The sequence below is a fragment of the Exophiala oligosperma genome, assembly GCF_000835515.1.
Source record: "Exophiala oligosperma strain CBS 72588 unplaced genomic scaffold supercont1.1, whole genome shotgun sequence".
Lineage (NCBI taxonomy): Eukaryota > Fungi > Ascomycota > Eurotiomycetes > Chaetothyriales > Herpotrichiellaceae > Exophiala > Exophiala oligosperma.
In genome coordinates, this window is record NW_015622818.1 from 3473308 (window position 1) to 3493115 (window position 19808).

Here is a 19808-nt window from a genome sequence, read left to right on the forward strand (position 1 = left end):
GTGCAGAGAATACAAAGATGTTTGGAGGCAGTATCAGTGGAATTAACAATACAAACACTGTCTGCACTGCCGCCCGGTGAGAGCATTACGGATACCCCTGGAACTTGAAGCCTCGCCAGGTCCGCAAATGCTCTCAGATTAACTCTACAACGCCTGGTCTTTATGGATAAGCCATTGCAAGCCGCTCGCTTCTTCACGAAAACCAGTGAAAGAAAAGCGAGACATGTCCATTGACACCCACTGAGACATTATTTTTGAGCCGACAGAGAGTGAAACCCCATAATGGTTGATTGTCTTCTCTGTTCAATGGTTCATTGATGACATGTTTTACCTCAGAATGAATTTTCAGCCTCTTCTTGAATTTAAGCCCTTCTATTTCCTTCATCACCCTTGCCGGCTCTGAGAACTTGCCAAACAGTCATTGCGACCAAAACTATTCACATTTGAGCTGGACAGAATATATATAAAATTATCTGTCCATGAAGCTGCCATTCTCTTCCCCATCAACAGCAACTCTCAAACTTGGGAACAGATTATTCCTCCTCAGCTTGCAAGTGCTTGAAAGTCTTGAAAGTCTCTACTTGATCTTCTTTCATAAGATCTTTCCGAAGAAGAGATCCTTCTGCCATCGAGAAATATTCCTGAACCCAGCTTCTCAACCAGACTATCAATCATCAAAGGGTCAGCGCTATGGCATCTGCAAGGGCACAAGCTCAGCTCAACAAGCGAATCGATCTCGACATTCCTGGAACAATACCGTCGAATGTTCAGGTCCAGCCGGTCATCCTCGCCAACCATCCTCCGCAGCCTCCATTCCCTGCGTACAATATCGGGTACAACGTCCAAGGTCGAGTGCAACAACACGTTCACCAGAACATCCCAGCTCGGCCACCGCCTGGACGAGGCTCAGCTCATCCTTACTATCTGAGCACCGAAGCCAACCTACATCCGATCTTGTTCCAACTGGAACCAGCTCCATCTCCACTTGCCAACGTGGATGTGCCACTGCTCGTCAATGCACAAACTGGGCAGGTCGAAGTCGGACCGGCCCCTCATTCCAGGCCCCTCCGGTACTTCTGGCACCTCCCTCGGTGGGTCGACGTCGACGTGCCCGGGCACACCATGGAGCTCTGGTTGCGTCTGGACCCTCGCGTCCGCATGGCAGACATCCTCGACCGGATCAACGTGGTTGCCAACAGACCAAATGCCAACGTCTTCAACATGAGGCGCAGTCGGTTCCGGGATGTCATCCACGTCCCTGCCTTTGACACTGTCCGTCGCGACCCGGGCGCGACAGAAGTCGAAATGATCGGGCGCCTGACGCGCGAACAAGTCCTGTTGAACACGGCGATGCGCGTGGACCTGTGCAACAACAGACTCCTGATGCCGGTGCTCGACAACACGAGGTCGACGAGGGGGTTTGTAGACAGCCGACTCCCCATCGACCACTTCATCAGGGCATATGCGCTCCCCATCCCCATCCCCTCGGACAGGCAAGTGACCACGTTGGCCCTCCGACACCGGATGCAGACTCTGGCGGTTGCACAAGGCCACGGCAAGGGCGCGACGGCGTACAACAACCTCCATATCAACATGGTCCCTCCTTGGTGGCACCGACGTCCCAACGCGCAACCGGCGAGGATCGCCGCCATCGACAACCTGACACACCGGGAGTGGATGGACGATTGCCTCAACCGCCACCCGGGGGTGCAGCAAGTTGCAGCGCCGGCACGGCGACCGTTGCCGCCACCGTGGCAACCACAGACACAACAACCACAGCGACCACCGCCTGCGGCGGGCGTGCAGCATGTCGCCACCAACGCGAACCGGATCATCGACCCACGTCTTCAGGGAGGAAACCCCCCTGCCGCGTTCCCGGGTCTCTTCAGACCCGGTAGGCCGAATGAACCGGAGGAGTCCAGGCACAGCTTCACGACACCGGACGGCGTCACGCATTATTACGTGGAGCCTCAGCACCGTCATGCGTACCGGTGATCACTGATGTTTTTTCCTTGGATTTCTTTTTGCGTGCAAGCAAGGTCAGCGTCTCGCAGGGTCAATGTCATGGACGGTTTGTTCGAAGAGGTCGTGGTTCGTGGATTGGTCAGGTGCCTGTTACCTACACCTGCCCTCTGCATCACTTCATGGTTCGAGAGTTGACAGACACCTGGCCCTGGGACAAGCACTGAAACAAGCGAGGTCGATGGAGACGAGAAAGTGTGTGCTTTGTCGCACCCATGCGTCGGACGCAAAAAACAGATTCGAGTTTCTGGGAGTGACTTTGAAAAGGCTTCGGGCTGACATCAGGGGTCTTTGGGAAATCGATTCCACATGGCGAGGAGCGTGGAATTGATTGATTGTCCAACACACTCTTGCTCTTGTCGTCCTTTGGGTCAGAGAAAGGAGATTCTGACCAAAGTCTGAACATGCCACTATACCCATGCTACCAACTCCATGAGATACCCCCGAATGAATTCATTCATTTTCATACCATGATACGACAACACCTCTTGAACCAGACGTGTTCATTTCTTCTTTTCTCTCTGTTCATCTTCTGTTTTTGATTGCTCTGTTCTAAAATAGGGTTGTTACTGTCGACAACAATCCCCAAGACCTCTTCTTTTGATGGCTCCTCTTGTGTCGCTCTATATTAGTAGCCACAACAGATTCTCCATCTGTAATACTTCCCGACTCTTTTCTTTCCATATCCTATTCGACTTGTTTCTGCATCATACTTATAATTGTCTCACTGTCTTTGTCTCTTTCTGCTCATACCATTCATACGCACCATGACTTTCTCCCCATCTATATCGCTGGCAGAGGATCGTTCACACACGGAACTCTCATCAATCAATCTGCAGGGGGGAAGTCCCTCTTCTAGTCATCCTCGCTGGCCTTTCCGTTCATACCTACCACCTTCAATCCCTGCTTCTCAACCTCTCAATACAAAGGCCTTTCTTTCTTCACGCTTTCAAACAGACAATGGTCACAACCACGACGACAATCCTTTCATCTTCATTGTGATTTGCAAGGTGCTGGATCCAGATATCCACCTTGTCAAATGATATGATGTGAAGGCCTTTTCCCCTTTATCAACGCAGCCTCGTCCACACACACACAACACACACATCTGTGTCTCTCCGCTCCGCCACGCTCAAAACTGCACAACCACCACCATCCGCTCCACCACGATCAATTCCTTCATAAAAATCCCTTCGCTTAGTCGTCGAAAACTATTCATCTTTCTGCCGACAATAGGATTGATTGTCTCGCCAAGCTCTCTGCTCACTGACACACTCACACTCCCGGCGATACAATGTCATCTTTCTCCCTCGCTTTTCCATCCTCATCTTTCTCACTTTTCAAACCATCCATCCATCTTACTCGAGAACTTGATCAGACAAGCGTCCTTGCTCGAACGATTCCTTGGTTCTTTCTTGATCTTTTTCAAGCACACATCTTTTCATCATACCCTCTTCGGTGTTCAAGCTCAATTCAAGGAGCGTGTCCATCTCTTCTTTTCGCGTGGTCCGATCGATATTCGAATTTCAAGTCGAAATCAAAACCTCACTGCCCCCAAAACAGACCAGACATATCCACTTCACTTTTCTTTTCGAAGACGACTCGACGATCCTTGAATCACCTCTTGCCCATACTGCAAAGATGTCTTACTTTCCAGATCAACAACAAAACATCAGCCACACAAACACGAGTAAGCACTCACCATCTCTTCATTCCTGTCCTTGAGTCAAATGGTTGCCAAAAAAAAGACTGACACACAATCCCTTTAGACGACGATCAGGAAGGTTCTCCCATGACTCGATTCAATCGTGACGGCTCACCTCTCTTCTTTCCTTCACCAACTCGAGATCGAACCATTACCGCCGGCGACAACGATGACAATGACGCTGACGTCGAGTATGAAGACGAGTCTTTCAACATTGATCCGCTTCTTTCTTTTGCTCCTGTTGCCGCGACAGGCTCTTCATTCACCGACATCGACCCCTATCATGAGTGGAACCCACATACAGTCATGATGAACGCTGCTCCTGCACCCCTCACCTCGTCGACCATGGAGAATGTCCAGATGATATCCTCCATCAAAAAAAGAAAGAGAGCATCGACTCCACCGGACGGCACAGAAACCTCATATGAGAGTGGGGTTCTTCTCCCAACCTTTGCTCCTCCTGCTCCTTCTTCGTCTTCCCGCCGCCCCCCTGCCGTTCCCGTCGCTCCTGCTGCTCGTGGAGCTGTCGAAGTCATCGTCATCGATTCGTCGGATGACGAAAGCGCTCCTCCTGCGGCCGCTGCTGCTCCTCGCGTTTCCGTCCGTCGTGCCGCGCGTGCCCGTGTTGTGGCTCCTGCATTTGCCGCCGGTGACGACGACGATGACGACGATGTCAACAATGGTGGCAACGCCACCGACAGCAGCGCCACCAGTGGCAGCAGCACGGGGTCCGCCTGGGACCGAAAATATGGCATGAAGCCATGGCCGGGCATGACGACCCAGCAGCAACTATCCTTGATGGATAGGCAGAAGTACTACTATGGGCAGGAGGGCACGCCGCTCCCTCCCAACCGCCCGTACAAGCCGTGCCCAAACTTGGGTGACGTTAAACGCAAGGCGGAGAAGAGGGAGAGGCGTGCCAAGAGGGCCGCCCTCAAGGCCGCAAGAGCCAAGGATATGGCACGCAAGTAGGCGTGGTCGCTGTCGAGGGGTGGTTGGGTGTTGGTGTGGGCGGGTGGTGCTGGTGCTGTTGAGATGACACCGGGCGTTTAGAGAGCCATTTGTGAATGTGAAAGGGCCGCCTTCACCAATGGCGTGGTGATTCTTGAAATGCGCAGGGCGCAAGATAGGATGGCAAATGATATGCGTTCTACAGATGATTTCCTCAGGACCGTCATTGACTCACTGACTCACAATAGCCTTGGAGTGCGCCATGTTGCCATCGAGATAAACGCTGCCGACACATTCGCAAGCAGTCATGTTGACGTCGAGATTGACCCCATTATGAGAAATGGCGATGGACAAGTTGTCAAATCCCTTCGTGTTTTATGCCCTTGAGGATGCTATCTCGTTTCTCCAGCAGCTCCTCGACCCTGCTAGGAGTCGGGGGTATCACAACGTCCGGTAAAACACGATAGCGACGTCGCAACTCCGGAAAGACTGCCGCAAAGCCTCGGCTGAAACTCCAGTTGTCGAGATTCCATATATGATGGGCGAAAAGATCCGAGATGGTCATCTTGGCTGTGTCAGGATCAACATCAACAGCCGCATCCAAGCCCTTATGCCAATTGACTGTCGTGCCGTAGGATTGGCTTGCAAGAATGAAGTCCCGCAAGTCATATATCAAGCCGTCTCGTAATTCAGGACTGACAAAGAGAAAAAACATCAACATATGTCATTGCCTCCTACTCACAGGACAACTTACAGAACTGGCAGGTCTGACGCAGGATGATGCGGTACAAGTCTCTGACAAGGTGTTGGACGCTGGCCTGGAGGAATATTTGCATATGTTTCCGCAGAGGGTGCAATGATCCACTGAGATGATAGGTCAGCTAGGCGCTGAGACATTGAAGAATCTCTGAACATACCCGCATAAAACGATCAAAGTTGAATATGCCAGCCAGACAGACAAAAACGTCAATGCCCTGCAAGGCGCGGAAATACTCGCAGGCCCAAGTCGAGACGGTATGCGGATCGCTCGGTTCTCTTGCACGAAATAAGAGGTCGATTTCGATCCTCTCTGGGCCAAGTATGTTTTCCTTCGGTTCTCCAGACTCTATTTGGCGACAGGCCCAGTCTCTGAAGCTGGTATACGCTGTCGCCATAGGGGATGCTTCTGCTTCCAAAAGCAACGGTCGCACTTCGTATTCAGGACACCGAAACGTCCGCATTTGTTGAGCTTGTATGTGTGGAGGGTAGCCTGCACATGGTATGGCATCGGACAGGGACAAAGGAGTCGCCGGAGAAGTCACAGACATGATGGAAGAATAGATGGCATTTGAGAAATGAAGACGGTATTCAGTTCTCAAGTCGAGTTCAGCGTCTGAAGCGGAATGCTTGGATTTGTCCGTTTTTAAGTACTTCTGAGTATCGGTTCCCTTGACTGCCGGTGCGTGCTGATCCCCGATGTTAAACATGTTCGAGCAATGAACATTGAATACCTACCTGTTCAAGCATACCCACAGCGAGTTCGTAAGTTTGCCATGATGACTTTGAGGGAGTGGTCAATGCCTTGACCATTCGTATCAGCTTCTCCTTTTCCTCCTCAAGCAACTTAATACGATCCAGTGCATGTCCCAATGCTCTATATTAGGTCAGCATTTCGTGATATTATTCATGGGAAAGGAAGTGTCAACTTTTTGTTCTTCTCTCGATCCCGATCGCCATATACACAGAGCGCTCCATCTTTGGCACATTTGTTGCACGCATCCCCTCCAGAGCATTTGGACCGATTTTGTCGACAACGGTCACATGCGTGAGAGATACGTTTTCTGATCACTTTGGGCGACAATGTTTTGGAATCGAGTCGGTTTGGGTTGGGAGCTGCAAAGATTCTGGGAATCGGACGCTTCTCGCGACGGTCCATAGGCCCTCAACTGGCGGCGACAGGCCCAAAGACTGCGGACCACCAATATGAAGCACTCAACTCGTATGGTTGTTTCTAGATGCGTGAAACCGGAAGGAAGATCATACGATTGTTGATTCGTCGGATGAGATGTCCGGAGAAGAGAACCAAAATTGCCACCGACAAACAAATGTTCAAACAGAAAAAAAAAATCACAGGAGAACGCTGGCAATTCGGGATCGACTTTGCACGGTGGACAAGAAGGTCTATGTAGTATGTTTACGATCCATGAAGCTAAGGTCGAGGAACGATATCTGCCCAAAAGCGCTGTCGCTAGAGTGGTTGGACCACAAGAATTTTTTTTGTGAGGTCAAGAAGATTTAAAAATGTGGTCGGGGCTCCTCCCGAGCCCGGCAGGAGCGACAGATGGATAATTTACCTTTATATTGACAACGACGAGAAAGAAAAGAGCAGGGGGACGCATGTCAATGTCAAGCAATTCGATATGTCCGAGATCTGCCCCGGATTCTGGCCACCATCGACTGGTCGAGACCGTGGCTGCAGTGGTTGGAGTCGCAACTCCGGACAAGGACGATTGGCTCATCCAGACTTTGCTCAAAGCAAAATACTGAAGAAAGCGTAGAGGTTACGAGTACTGTGAGTATGTCTCGGATCGACAACGGAGTTGCTCGACAGCCTAAACAAGGTAACGGATTGTGCGCAATCCAAGAAGAAGTGAAGAAGACAGCGATCTAAACAAGGGGCAAAGACTGTCACTCGGAATCCGGAATCAAATCATTGAAGACACGCATTCGTGTAAGTAGCAGTATGAGCCTGACATTCTGCTTCCTCGCATGAGGCAAGGCATTTCCCGCAGGACCCGACAAAGCTCATCCCTGGAGCAATACCTGGCGAGGTCGTGCAGATCTCAAAATCTCCCCACGATGTACGGAGTAGTGTACGGAGAAATGTGTCATTTGCCCTTGCTATCCCATCCTAGTTTAACTTCAACACATCTTCGTTTGCGGGAATGTCCTGGCCCCCGTCTAGGGTGTTTTCATTGCTTTTACCGGTGTCCGGAACAGATCCTAGTTTGGTCTCGACATTGACACCATTTCGAATTGTCTGCAATACCACACAGTACCTTTCGCTGAGTTCGATCAATTTGTCGACCTTGGACTTGTGTTCTTCATCAACATCAAGCTGCACAATGAGTCTGATGTTCTTGAATCCAACAGGTACTGCATTACCATCAGAATCTTTGATGCCCATGGTGCCTCTGAAGTCCAGATCTCCTTCGACAGTGACCGAGCCACGATTCATGGGAATGCCCAGACTTGTTGCGACTGCTCGCACCGTCACACCAAAGCAAGCCACTAAAGATTCCAGCAGCATGTCGCCCGAGCACAGCTCACCCGATGCATCGAAGCCTTCACCACCAGCGGCCTTGTGAAGACCAGCTACTTTCCGAGCCGCCTGTCCCGCTGCTAGGGAGCATGTCAGGCTGGTCGATGTTGGATCAAGACTTCCAGATGAGGACAATGTGACCAGCGCGGAGGAAGGATCTGATCGATATTTGTCTTTGAGAGGCTTTTGTTTTGCCCGTAACGTATTGGCGGCGACTGTTGCGGCGTCAGACATTGTAAGTATTTCTCTTGACTCGTGGCTCGGATGCTGGAGATATGTGAGATGATCCGAGATCAAGATTGGGAGAGTCGGCACCGGGAAGTCACGGTTGAACCAGCAGTCCTTTGTTCACGGCAAGAATCCAAACGTTGTCTGCAAACAATAGTTACTGGGTCATGGGGAACCCAGATGGACTACAGTTTGTACGTGAATTGCTCTGTTCAAAATCCGACTTACCCCTCGGTCCCCCTCATCGGCTCTGCGGCAGAAGCTCCGTCAGACCGTTGAGATGCCAGACACTGTACGGTGCTTTTGAGTCCATGGTAAGACACTTGACATTGCTGCACAGGAGTTGGCCTGGCTTTTCGAACAATTTACTAGAAGACGAATCGAACAACGACATCAATGACAGACAATATGAGGAAGACAATCTGGGCAATGGCGCAATTAATACCACCTAGTACCCATGAAGGAGAGGGTAAATGTCATTTGAAAGTAATAAACACCCCGGAGCTGTACGAGCGTGTATCGCATACTAGCGTTGTAACGAGTTAATCGTCACCTATTGTGCTTAGCGCAGGCATTTATGACATCAACAGCTTCTTCATGGACACTCTACCAACCACTCTCCTGCGCTCAGGGACACTCATTTTCACGCGAAAGATACAAAAGAGACCTATCGATTGATCGACCGGCTATAGCATTGTACGCCATCTTTTCCGTCACATCCACAAAATGGTCACGAAACACCTACATTTGTTGCTGTCTGACAGTTTCATCACATCGGAAAGAATACGGACACATACGAGACTCTAAGACTAAGAGCCACGCGTCTACTACATGCTCCAGATGTATCGCCCTTCACGGAATGGCCTCTGGCAGAAACAGTAGGTATCTAAAAAAAAAGAGGTTCTGGCGTCATAGGTATCGCAATGAATTGTCGTTCAAAAGGATCCATGAGTCCCCCAGATCGTCGCTTCAACATTTTCCTTCCCGTTCTCATCTTGTAAAAATTGAATCCGGCAAGCACAACGCATCACCTAACCATGAATGCTTCTCGAGACCGTCGCAAGCCGGCAGAGGATGAGTCCGACAGCAGCGTAGAGTATGAAGACGAGGTTGGACCTCAGCAGAGCGGCGACTCACTTCTCAACAAATTCATTCAATCCCACTCTCAAACGTCCGATTCTGCAGCGCGCCATCGCGCTTCAAAGCCACACCTATCTCACCCCGTGGTCATTACGCAGCGGCGGCCTGGAGACAAAAAGCGAGGCTTCATCAAAGCCTATGCCCCTGCGCTGGAACAATATGGCATTGATCAGGACACGTTCGTCGAATTTATCCGTGCCACGAACAAGGCCATGCAGGAGAACAAATGGCTCGTGGCAGTCCAATTAGCGGCCGCTGGGACTGGGCTCGTTCCGAATCATATTGCCTTGGGTGTTTCAATAGCGGTGCAGTTCGTCGCGGGCGCAATAGCCCAGGCCGAGGCCAAATGGAGGTAATGTAACGATCTTTGCTTGCCCTTCGACCTATGCGACATCAACCGGTGATGTGTGCCTACCTATATGCTGTACTGACCGAGCCATGACTGGCGCGTACAACAGAACGAACTCTTTCTTGGACCGCATCAACAACGAATTCTTTCGGCCCCGAGGTCTCTTCTGCTTGCTCATGTCTTACAACCCGATCGCGCTGGAAAAGAAGGATGCTCCAGATGAAGTCGACGCTGTGTCCAAGGCGGTCTCGACCTCACCCAAGCCAGCATTCGCGAGCCGTGCCAAGAGGAACCTTCGAAACCCGGTGGCCGCCACCGTTGAAGGGGAAGAAAACCTCCCTGCCGTCACAGCTCCGCTGGTCTATCTGGACAAGACCAACACCGACGAGTCTCGTTCGGGAGGAAATCCGGGGGAGAAACAAAAGATAGGTGACCGACTGAACAAATACTTTGACAAAAGAGCTCAAGCACGATATGTGAGTGGTGTACTTGATAACCAGTCTTTTCCTGAGAACGTGACGCTGACTGACGCAAACGTTGACACAAGGCCAAAGAAAGCAACGGGGATATCCTTTCTAACCCCGAACCTGCCAAGTTTAAAAATCGATACCTCGACCCGACCTCCGCGGCCAGCAATGGGGGTCTTTTGGGTTTGGTGTCGGGAGGGAAACTCACTCGGGATCCGGAAAAGGCAAAGCAAAGTATGCAAGCACGGTTTGAGTCTCAAGAGAAAGCCATCCGAGAACAACAGTCGACCGTGATGGCGCGCCTTCAGCAACAGTTGCAAGCCATGAACCTTTCGCCCGAACAACAACAGCAATACACCAAGCAGTACCAAGATATGTATGACCTACAACTGCAGCAGATTCAACAACAGTCGGACTTGGTTGCCAAGGGAAACCTGCAGCGTCGTATTGTCAAGGTATGTTGCCCATCCCGTCCATTGTAATGCCCTTTTCCGATGGGACATGATTTTTCACTGACGGTGCCCTTGTTCAGGACGTTCTCTACTTGATGATTGTCGACATGCCTTCGGATGAAGAGATGGAGGTCGCTCGAAGCCAATTGAAGACTTCTGGTCACACTCGAGCGACGGACGGTATGAACTTTGCCACTGTTGGAGTATGAGTACTAGACAGTCAGGGTATCCTTGAAGGTATATTTAGGGAATGAACCATATGAATATGAATATGCTACAAATGTCAAAGACTACTTTCACAGGGCTGTGGGGGTGATTGTGTTTGTCCTGCAAATGGCAGCTACGGATACTACATCCATGTCTGTGTGTGTGGTTGTTTTATGATCTACGAGTCCACGTTCCGTCTTGGGATGATTACCATCGCCCATGGAACGGTGAACTCCACGAATTGTGATCTTCAGTGTTAAGCTCATCTATTTTAACACCAAGAGTACGAGTACGGAGTATTTTGTGCAGTAAGTATTGTGGGTTTCGGGGTACCATCAGCACGAGGGCCCGAATCTGTGTATGTCCTTATTCCCCTCCATCCACCACAAGTATCGAACTTCCCGTAATTTTCTCCATATTCAAGTCGATCATTTTCTACTCGGATCGTCCACCCTCTCAATATTTCTCGCACCAAAAGTCGGCTGCGCGAGTACAAGTTTGCCTCGGTCTTATGGCTTTGTTCGTGACGCTTACTGACGATCAATTCAATATTATCCGCTCCGTGATGTTACGGTCACAAGTTCCCCTTTCACACAGACTGAACGGCAATGACGTCTGAAGTTGAGAATTGTCCAATCATCAACCTGCATGACCTTCTGTAAGTGGAAAAAGTGCCACTGACGTACATCCGCCTCTTCCCTCCACTCGTCCCTTTTTCTTAACGAATTCTTAACTTCCTAACCATCTTGAAACAGCTACCACGAGTACATCGTCATGGGCGCACATAACACATAGCTGACCAGCATTGTAGATACATACCTGATCCAACAGAATATATGTTTACGCACGAGGTAACGATTACTCGTAGCTATGGTCTACTCGCTACAACAAAACCAAAACCAAAACCCTCGAAAGAAGTAGATCTACTCGTAGTTTCAGTCACTTTTCTTATTCACTATTACAAGTAGGTATAAAAGAAATGCTCCCAGCGTCAGCCAAGATAAAACGGTCTGTTTTTCGTTTTGTATTGATTGGATGAACATTGTTTTTTATCTTTCTGATGCATCGCCCCATTGCAACCTTGAGTGGGAACCCCCCCTCCCAAGTAACTGCCAACATCGTACTCGGTACTTGTTCGTTCTCGTAAAGATTTCGCATGTTCCCTGATCATCGACATTTTCCCTTTCCCACTATGGGAGGTCCCTTAACTCTCACTCTCGGAATGAGGACTTTTCGGTATCTAGAATAAAAGATGGGGCAAGGGGAGGGGAGAGGGAGGGGGGGGGGAAACCAATGTTGCCCGCCTCAAGGTCGATGTCATCAGATGGGAAACCAATAAGCCACTATAGTAGTCGTAGATGGAATATAACGTGGCGGGATGTCCAAGATATTTATTTTTTTTGCCTACGGAGTAGTAGAAGTCGGATACAAAGTATTTGATTAAAACATCCATCAATCTCCATCTCCATCTTTTCATCTCCCTCTCACCTCCATCATTCCTCCCCGGCCTTCCTTTTCTGTTTTGTTTCAGCCTCTTCTGCTACCCACCTACGAGCAACCTTTCAACTCATAAACCTTTTGTCTTTTACTCCATACTTTGTATTCTTTGAGAGGCTATTCTGGAAAAATGTCAAAACTCGAACAAGACAAGGATACCTTCATCCCCGCCCCTCCACCGATCCACACACAAGAATCATCATCGTCCCATTCGGACCAAGCGACGTTTACACACCGCGAGCACGAAAATAACCAACAACAACGGCACATACTACAACAACCACAACACCGACAACGTAATCCCATGGACCCCAACCCGAACCCGTACCCTTACCACGCCGAACACGGACCTCCCATCGACAACGCCCTCAAGTACGCCGAGGCCGAGGAGGATTATCAACACCATAAGACTCTGTGGTGGTCGCGAGTTCGACACCACCTGCGTGACCCCTTTGCCGAATTCCTCGGGACTTTTATAATGATCCTGTTCGGTGACGGATCCGTGGCTCAAGTCACGCTCTCCGCGAACCCCAACCTACCAAAGAGTAGTCAGAACAAGGGTGACTATCAAAGTATTTCATGGGGGTGAGTTTTGTTAATTTCTTTTGGCTTCTTCACCTCGCTACCCCCTCTCATTCTACATTTCTACAACAAACAAACTGACACCTTTTTTTTTCCTTCGTGTGTAGTTGGGGTATAGGTGTGATGTTGGGGGTCTATGTCGCAGGTTGCGCCGGAGGTCACCTGAACCCCGCCATAACCATGGTCAATTGTATCTACCGAGGGTTCCCTTGGTGGAAGTTCCCCATATACGCCTGCGCCCAGGTGGCGGGATGTTTCTGCGGTGCGGCCGTCATCTACGGGAACTACAAGTCGGCCATCGACGCCTACGAAGGTGGTGCCTCCATCCGTACGGTCCCGGGTTACAGTGACACGGCGACCGCCGGGGTCTTTTGTACCTACCCCCAACCCTTCCTCACCAAAACCGGACAGTTCTTTTCCGAGATCGTCTCGAGCACCGTCTTGGTCTTTGTCATTTTCGCCGTCAAGGACGACGCCAATCTGGGAGCGGGCAATCTGGTCCCCCTCGCGCTGTTTTTCCTGATTTTTGGAATCGGTGCAACCCTGGGTTGGGAAACGGGTTATGCGATCAATCTCGCTCGAGACTTTGGTCCTAGATTGTTCACCTACTTTGTCGGTTATGGACATGAGGTTTGGAGTGCTGGAGGTTATTATTTTTGGGTACGTTTTCTGCTTTCTTTCGTTCCTTCTCCCTCTCCCTCTCTCTCGCTGTGCCATTGATTTTTCTCATCCCTACGATAACCCCTACTTTTCTCAGCTAACCGAGATGCAAAGATTCCAATGATCGCTCCATTCATAGGTTGCACTTTTGGTGGGTTCCTATACGACGCCTTCATTTACACGGGTGAATCACCAATCAACACCCCGTGGATGGGACTGAAAAGACTTGTCCACCCATCCAAAAAGGGAATCAAGGAAGCCTTTTACGGTCGTCCTGAGAAGGAAGTTTGAGGTATTTCTTCTTGCGTTGCCAATTCTTGACACAGATGGGTTTTTTTTCCTTTGGCGGCGTTGGAACATTTTGTGATGTTTCTTGTACGAATACGAAACGTGTCACAGCCCTGAAATCGGTCCAGGCTTTGTTGTATTTTGAAACAAGAAAAGAAGCTTCGTGTTTATTTGGCAAGCGATTGCTGTTGGTGTCTTGTACATCGTATCTGTATCCATATACTGTCGTTGCAATTGTTGGGCCATTTAGAATTGTATCGGACGTACAGACGAGTGTCAATCTTGTTGTGGCGAGAGCCGGCATATCGGAGCCGAGCTAGGGTGACAGGACCGGCGATAATAGATATCTTACCTAGAGTAGTCACATTAAATATCATGTCTTTTGTTTCTTCTTTTTCCTTTCATCTTCATCCTCGTCGTCATCATCACTGAGATCGGCGTAGATGGTCTTTGGCTGCGTCTTGCCCCAGGCTTTGGTGAACATCGGGTCGTTCTGGGCCTTGTCGGCGTACTTGAGCAGGGCCTCCCGGGGGTCCTCCTCCCTCATGGAGCTCAGGGGGATCCTCTCCTTGATGTGCTTCTCGTCCGGCTGGCCCCGCGAGAAGGGGGTCGACGCCGGCACGTGGGGCCTCCGGGGGTCCCTGGACTTGCCGGACGCCGTGAGGCCGATGGTGGGGTGCCGCGACGAGAACGTGCTGCCCTGGATGGCTTCACCGCTCGTGCCCGGGTTGACGATGGCGTCGCCGGAGATGCCCTGCGACATGTCGGTGGTGAGGCTGGGGTCGTCGTCGACGTGGCGACGTTTGGGCGGCTTGGACATGACCATGACGGCTCCCTTGTTGGAGATCTTGGGGTTGAAGAGGACGTGCGTCTCGGCGTTGGCGCTTCCCGTGACGATCTGGTTGAGCTTGTCGTGCCACAAGACACTGATCAACGGCGAACCCGGCGTGACGGCCGTGACGAGTTCGGGTTTGAGCGTGGCGGGGTTCAAGATGTAGAGATCTCCAGTCTCGGAACCGGTGACGATCGACGAGGAATTGGGTGCGAACATGATGTTGGAGGTCGGGTATTGGCTGGACGTGGATGTGTGAGTCGCGGTATTGACGGGTTGCTTGAATTTCCTCGTGTCCCACAGTTTGACGGTCTCGTCGCCGCCCCGGGTCACGACGAGTCTCCCGTCGGCGCTGATGTCGATGCCGCTCGTCCAGGTGTTGCTCGTGTGAGCCTGGCCGATCTCAGCGCTCGGTCTGTGGTAGGGGCCTTCGCCCCCCCACATCGACAGCGAGCCGTCCAGGGCCGCGGCGACGAGGAGGCTGTTTTTACCCTCGACCTGACTGCCCCAGGCCACGGCCGTCATTCGACTTCGGCCCGCCGCTCCCGCCAGCTTCGACTTGTGCACAATCACGTCCCTCTGCTTGTTGCGCACGTTGACGTCCCAGATCCGGATGGTGCTGTCGGTGCCGGCGGTGACGAAGAGGTCGGGCAGAAAAGGGTGCCAAGTGCCGCTGGTGATCTCGCTGACGTGGCCCCTGGTCATGTTCATGTCGCGCAGGTACATGTCGCCTTTGACAAACTCTGTGATTGTTTCGCCGTCTCTCGACAGGATCTTGGCCTGTGTCGTCGCCGAAACGATGAGGACCTGACCGGGCGAGTTTGGGTTGAATTTCGCGGTGTGGACCGGGTGCGTCTCTGAATTGGCTGACGTCTTCGTGGCGGTAGGATCGACGGACTTGAACGCCCGTAGTGTGTTTGGAGTCATGGAGGCGAAATCGTGCAGTTTGATCGTGCAATCCGTAGAACCTGTGATCATGCGGGACCCAGAAGGGTCTACCGTGATGGTAGTGACTGGACGGTCGTGCGTTTTGAAGACAATTTCATGAGAGATGGGATATTCATCTTCGTCGTCGTCAGAGTCGTCGGAGTCGTCTGAATCCGAATCACTCCCTGCTTTTGAGCGGGCTTTGGCTTCTTGTGCCTCTGGCACTTTACGTCGAGCTTGTTCCAACTGAGCCTGAGCATCGAAGCCTCCCGCTCCGCCTCCGAAGGAACTGGGAAGAATATCGCGTAGACCGTCCTCGTCCATGATCTGCGTCCAGAAATCGACTTGACACTCGACCAGGCTGAACGGTGCGAATTGATCAAAGTTGATTTCGTCTCATGCCAGATCTGTGCTAGTGATGTGGTGAAGGTGTCGAATGTTTAGAGACCAAGTCTAGTGTCCTAGAACGCCACCGAAGGATCTTGTTTGACTATTATTGCACGCGATACTGCTAATGGGCATTCTATGATGAGTATCTCGATATCATCGTTGCCTTGAGTGAGTGGTATTGAAATTTCGATATCGGAAATCGGACATCAATCTTGGCAACATCCGAAGATTTCCCGAGCCGGTCATCCTACAACTACATGACTACGAACACATGTGCAACTGATGAATTCATTACAGCATTCCTTTACAAGTCTGTCAATGACATTGACGATATATCTCGACTTAAACGAACCAAGTTATGTATAATTTAACTTTCGGAAAGTCCTACATAACATCGGATCCGATATATGCTCAGTTTGTGCCCTCCCGTACTGAAGTTCGTATCTCCGCGATCAATCTGCATGCCGAGGACGGGTCCGGCAAAGACATTTCTCTAGCCGAGTTCATACGGGTATACAATGCCCGCGACTAACCGTTCTCCGAACGGAGTACAAAGTAATTCGTACTTTTGCAGCAGTTTGTCATCTATAATAGCTAGTGACTGAGGACTGATTCTTCTGAAGAATCTCGGTGAATCCTCTCCCACAGGACCTAGCTCCAGACTTATATACCATACAGACATAACCACATACGGCATTCGGTGGTCCTTTCATCATGGGCACCCTTAATGACCTGTCGATCGAGACCGGCAAGTTTGGTGCAGCAGCCATCTCGGACAAGACCAATGCCTTCAACGAAATGCTCATGGAGATCATGGCGGGTGGTCCGAAGTGGTATGAAGTCGGGGCGGAAAAATATCGCCAGATGCGCGCGGCGGGCGAGACCCCCCTCCCAAAGGCCGTCTATCTGGACTCGGCAGAAGAGTTCGCCGTCCCGTCGCGCGACGCCGGGCGCGACGTCCCATGTCGAATCTTTCGCCCGCAGAATGGCAACCCCATCCGTTCGGTCTTCCTCCACATCCACGGTGGGGGGTGGGTTCTGCAGGACGAAAAGTCTCAGGACCCGATGCTCCAGGACATCGCCAACAGGACCGGCGTGCTCGTCCTGTCCGTCGGCTACCGCCTCGCGCCCGAGCACCCGTTCCCCGCAGGACCCGACGACTGCTACGACGTCGCCGAGTGGCTGGTCGACAACGCGACGTCAAAGTTCGGCGTGCCCATGGGCTTCGTCGGCGGTGAATCGGCGGGGGGCCACCTGAGTATGCTGGTCGCGCTGCACCTGCTGCAACATTCCGTGCCTCGATACGCGGATTTCCGATTCAAAGGCCTCTTGCTGCATTTCGGCTGTTACTCCCTGGTATGGACGCCTCGGGTCTATCACTTCCAAAAGCCTCGCGTCCTCGTGCTCGATCGAGATTTGATGGAAGCGTTCCGCGATGCCTTCCTCCCAGGCATGTCTGACGCCGACAAAATGCACCCTTCCGTCAGTCCCCTCTACGCCGACCTCGAGTCTCTACAGGGTAAACTTCCGGCGGCACTGTACACCTGTGGGACGGAAGACTGTCTACTGGATGACACGATGTTCATGAGCAGCAAATGGCTGATGGCCGGCGGAGAAGCCCTTGTCAAGATCATCCCTGGCGCACCACATGGGTATATCATGTTTCCAAAGACCGCAGAGGGGAGTGGTGCAGATGAAGGCCTAGATGCTGTAGAGCAATTTGTACTGTCCAAGCTCAACTGAGCATCGAATGCCAATGATAAACTTGAACAACGAGATACCTTGAGGATCGCGTGAGATTGGAAAGCTCTCAAGACCGCAGGAAGATGAATTGATCGATTGAAAGGATTTGCTGGGCTCCTGCTAGCACAAAGTCTGACAGTAACCGATCTTGGGCTTTTTCCTTTTTTTTTGGCTCCAAGTTGCCCCGTAAAACAGTAAAAGAATCCCGCGAGTTATACAAACACAATTTTTAAAGGCAGCTCCGTCTTTTGTTTACTCAATCATGTCAATGTCATCCCCATGCGGTTGTGCAACTGTAGCATCTCCGCTGCCATTCTGTCCTGGCGCAGTGCCGGCCGTCGTCCAATAGTCGTCCATCTCCGCGTCAAGTTCTTCAGCTGTCTTCCGTGGTCGACCATTGCTCGTCTTGTGCCCATCTGCATCTCTGGCAGCACGCTCTCGTCGTTCACCCGGTCTTCGGCCTCCACGATGGCTTGAACTTCTGCTGTCACGTCCCGGAATGTAACGATCAATGTTCTCGGGAGCTGGCTTTGTCACGTCACTCCTTCGATCCCTAGGTCCTCCTCTCCCGGCTCCGCGGCGAGCTGCTCGGTCCTCTTGAACATCACCCACAGGACTCTCACTACGTCTGCGGTTTCGACCTCCCGGGGCTTCGATTCTGTCAAACAGGCTCTTCGGATTCTCCACCCGATCGAAAGGATTGTCCCGTCGTGGAAGCGGTAGAAGAGTGAGTCGAATAGGCTGTCCTTTCGCGTTGGCGCCATCAAAGTCACGAATGGCGGCTCTAGCGTCTGCGACATGTTCGTAAGTGACGAAAGCCACTCCTTCGGAACGTCCAGCTCGGTCGTAGCGAAGCCGAGCGTCTATGACGGGGGCTATGCGCGTGAACAGGTCCTGACATGGTTAGCATTTTTTTGTGAACGGCGTCTGCAGACATACATAGATATCATCCTCGGTCAGGTCGTAGTGCAGATTGTCAACTCGAAGTTTAGCCGGAGGTGGTGGTTTTCTAGACAATCAGCTCAGGCCAACGCAATCAATCAACAGGCTTACTGGTCGGGCTCGGGCGATCGGTCTCGTCGGCGGTCTCTGCGTTCTTTAGAGCGATCATGGCCAGCATAGCCTGCGTTCTTGATCAGTTCCCATCATCTCATACAACAACCAACACTGATTCTCACTGTCAGGTTCGTCATCATATCGATCGTGAACCCAGTCACTGCTTCAATTAATATTCTGCCAGGCCCGCTGATTGGAATATCCATACTTGTCTAGGTTCGTTTGGTCATCTCTTGTGGACTGTGGGTGAGGAATATCTGGTTAGCTGTGTGACAAAATATTTGGCTCGTAACCCGTCGTGAAAGTCGGAAGTCGAAGATTCACTTTGAGAGTGATCCGAATTGATGCGGTGATCAATCAATACGACGAAATAGGAGGACGTTTATGGGAGAGGAGAGGAGAGTCGGACCTAGAGCATCATGGTCAGCAAATAGTGCGCAACAGTTTCCAAGTATTTCGCACCTTTCTGACTCCATCGCGAGGATAGTTGAAGTCTCTGCGACGGGACGGTGGAGGAGCCCTACGACCACCGCGATTTTCTCGTCTCTTCATGAAGTTAGCAACATTCGAAGTAAGAGTTCACTGAATTTCTGCCTTCATACTTGACGCTCTGCAATCGTATCGTCCAAACTGCGATCCATGGTGAGACTGGTTAGATTGCTTGGTGCGAATATTGGTCTTTGATATTTTATGTGCCAATAAGGAAAATAATGTGGTGGTAGAACGATGTCGCACGTGTAGCTGGAACAAAGTACGTCGCAACAGTGTGATTTAATTCACGTCGTTGGGAGATTCGCCGTGTGACAGCGACGAGTTCGCAGTCTTAAGACTTTGACTAAAGCGGCAGCAATGTGAATGTGACGTGTATCTACTACACAGCAAAGAACTTAAGATACTCCGTATTAACTCTACATGCTTCAGAATATGTCTACATACCTTTACCTCTCTAAGCAATACCCAGTGCCTACGATATATCTACCTAGCTAGTTTGGGCATAATACTTTGAATGCC

At 51.1% G+C, this 19808-nt stretch overlaps 8 protein-coding genes across 9 annotated transcripts; 4 read left to right on the forward strand and 4 right to left on the reverse strand.

Moving 5' to 3' along the window:
* Positions 1 to 690: 690 nt before the first annotated feature.
* PV06_01184 (uncharacterized protein) lies at positions 691 to 1995 on the forward strand (the record flags this gene model as incomplete). Its single annotated transcript, XM_016401776.1, has 1 exon — positions 691 to 1995. One exon carries the CDS (start codon positions 691 to 693, stop codon positions 1993 to 1995), a length of 1305 nt encoding a protein of 434 aa, XP_016268829.1.
* Positions 1996 to 5036: 3041 nt separating this feature from the next.
* Positions 5037 to 6412, reverse strand: PV06_01185 (uncharacterized protein; the record flags this gene model as incomplete). The annotated part of the gene is made up of 5 exons (XM_016401777.1): positions 5037 to 5373; positions 5433 to 5542; positions 5596 to 6123; positions 6173 to 6311; positions 6399 to 6412. The coding sequence occupies 5 exons, from the start codon at positions 6410 to 6412 to the stop codon at positions 5037 to 5039; spliced, it is 1128 nt and encodes a 375-aa protein (XP_016268830.1).
* Positions 6413 to 7349: 937 nt separating this feature from the next.
* On the reverse strand, positions 7350 to 8626 carry PV06_01186 (uncharacterized protein). Its single transcript, XM_016401778.1, has one exon. It carries the CDS (start codon positions 8211 to 8213, stop codon positions 7569 to 7571), a length of 645 nt encoding a protein of 214 aa, XP_016268831.1. The 5' UTR covers positions 8214 to 8626; the 3' UTR covers positions 7350 to 7568.
* Positions 8627 to 8835: 209 nt separating this feature from the next.
* Positions 8836 to 10998, forward strand: PV06_01187. Of its 2 annotated transcripts, XM_016401779.1 has the most exons (4): positions 8836 to 9699; positions 9806 to 10172; positions 10244 to 10618; positions 10696 to 10998. In XM_016401779.1, exons 1-4 carry the CDS (start codon positions 9245 to 9247, stop codon positions 10822 to 10824), a joined length of 1326 nt encoding a protein of 441 aa, XP_016268832.1. In that variant the 5' UTR covers positions 8836 to 9244; the 3' UTR covers positions 10825 to 10998. The 2 variants fall into 2 exon arrangements, with proteins under 2 accessions (XP_016268832.1, XP_016268833.1); XM_016401780.1 differs by having other exon boundaries at positions 10244 to 10998.
* Positions 10999 to 12307: 1309 nt separating this feature from the next.
* On the forward strand, positions 12308 to 14025 carry PV06_01188 (uncharacterized protein). The gene is made up of 3 exons (XM_016401781.1): positions 12308 to 12904; positions 13009 to 13561; positions 13676 to 14025. Exons 1-3 carry the CDS (start codon positions 12450 to 12452, stop codon positions 13850 to 13852), a joined length of 1185 nt encoding a protein of 394 aa, XP_016268834.1. The 5' UTR covers positions 12308 to 12449; the 3' UTR covers positions 13853 to 14025.
* PV06_01189 (uncharacterized protein) lies at positions 13572 to 16133 on the reverse strand. The gene has a single exon (XM_016401782.1). It carries the CDS (start codon positions 15930 to 15932, stop codon positions 14223 to 14225), a length of 1710 nt encoding a protein of 569 aa, XP_016268835.1. The 5' UTR covers positions 15933 to 16133; the 3' UTR covers positions 13572 to 14222.
* Positions 16134 to 16602: 469 nt separating this feature from the next.
* PV06_01190 (uncharacterized protein) lies at positions 16603 to 17753 on the forward strand. Its single transcript, XM_016401783.1, has one exon. It carries the CDS (start codon positions 16713 to 16715, stop codon positions 17739 to 17741), a length of 1029 nt encoding a protein of 342 aa, XP_016268836.1. The 5' UTR covers positions 16603 to 16712; the 3' UTR covers positions 17742 to 17753.
* On the reverse strand, positions 17260 to 19569 carry PV06_01191 (uncharacterized protein). Its single transcript, XM_016401784.1, has 7 exons — positions 19400 to 19569; positions 19260 to 19343; positions 19006 to 19037; positions 18920 to 18957; positions 18795 to 18864; positions 18681 to 18750; positions 17260 to 18635 (listed from the first exon to the last, which is right to left on the reverse strand). Exons 1-7 carry the CDS (start codon positions 19436 to 19438, stop codon positions 17994 to 17996), a joined length of 975 nt encoding a protein of 324 aa, XP_016268837.1. The 5' UTR covers positions 19439 to 19569; the 3' UTR covers positions 17260 to 17993.
* Between the last annotated feature and the right edge of the window lie 239 nt (positions 19570 to 19808).

Excerpts from the sequence above, each read along its gene's own strand:
- PV06_01187 (XM_016401779.1), top strand. The coding sequence starts at position 9,245 with ATGAATGCTTCTCGAGACCGTCGCAAGCCGGCAGAGGATGAGTCCGAC. Across the intron at positions 10,173-10,243 it reads AAAGAGCTCAAGCACGATAT|GCCAAAGAAAGCAACGGGGA; the intron begins GTGAGTGGTGTA and ends CGTTGACACAAG. Across the intron at positions 10,619-10,695 it reads TGCAGCGTCGTATTGTCAAG|GACGTTCTCTACTTGATGAT; the intron begins GTATGTTGCCCA and ends GCCCTTGTTCAG.
- PV06_01189 (XM_016401782.1), bottom strand. The coding sequence starts at position 15,932 with ATGGACGAGGACGGTCTACGCGATATTCTTCCCAGTTCCTTCGGAGGC.
- PV06_01190 (XM_016401783.1), top strand. The coding sequence starts at position 16,713 with ATGGGCACCCTTAATGACCTGTCGATCGAGACCGGCAAGTTTGGTGCA.
- PV06_01186 (XM_016401778.1), bottom strand. The coding sequence starts at position 8,213 with ATGTCTGACGCCGCAACAGTCGCCGCCAATACGTTACGGGCAAAACAA.
- PV06_01191 (XM_016401784.1), bottom strand. The coding sequence starts at position 19,438 with ATGGATCGCAGTTTGGACGATACGATTGCAGAGCGTCAA. Across the intron at positions 18,865-18,919 it reads ATATGATGACGAACCTGACA|GCTATGCTGGCCATGATCGC; the intron begins GTGAGAATCAGT and ends TCAAGAACGCAG. Across the intron at positions 18,636-18,680 it reads TGACCGAGGATGATATCTAT|GACCTGTTCACGCGCATAGC; the intron begins GTATGTCTGCAG and ends TAACCATGTCAG.
- PV06_01188 (XM_016401781.1), top strand. The coding sequence starts at position 12,450 with ATGTCAAAACTCGAACAAGACAAGGATACCTTCATCCCCGCCCCTCCA. Across the intron at positions 12,905-13,008 it reads TATCAAAGTATTTCATGGGG|TTGGGGTATAGGTGTGATGT; the intron begins GTGAGTTTTGTT and ends CTTCGTGTGTAG. Across the intron at positions 13,562-13,675 it reads CTGGAGGTTATTATTTTTGG|ATTCCAATGATCGCTCCATT; the intron begins GTACGTTTTCTG and ends CGAGATGCAAAG.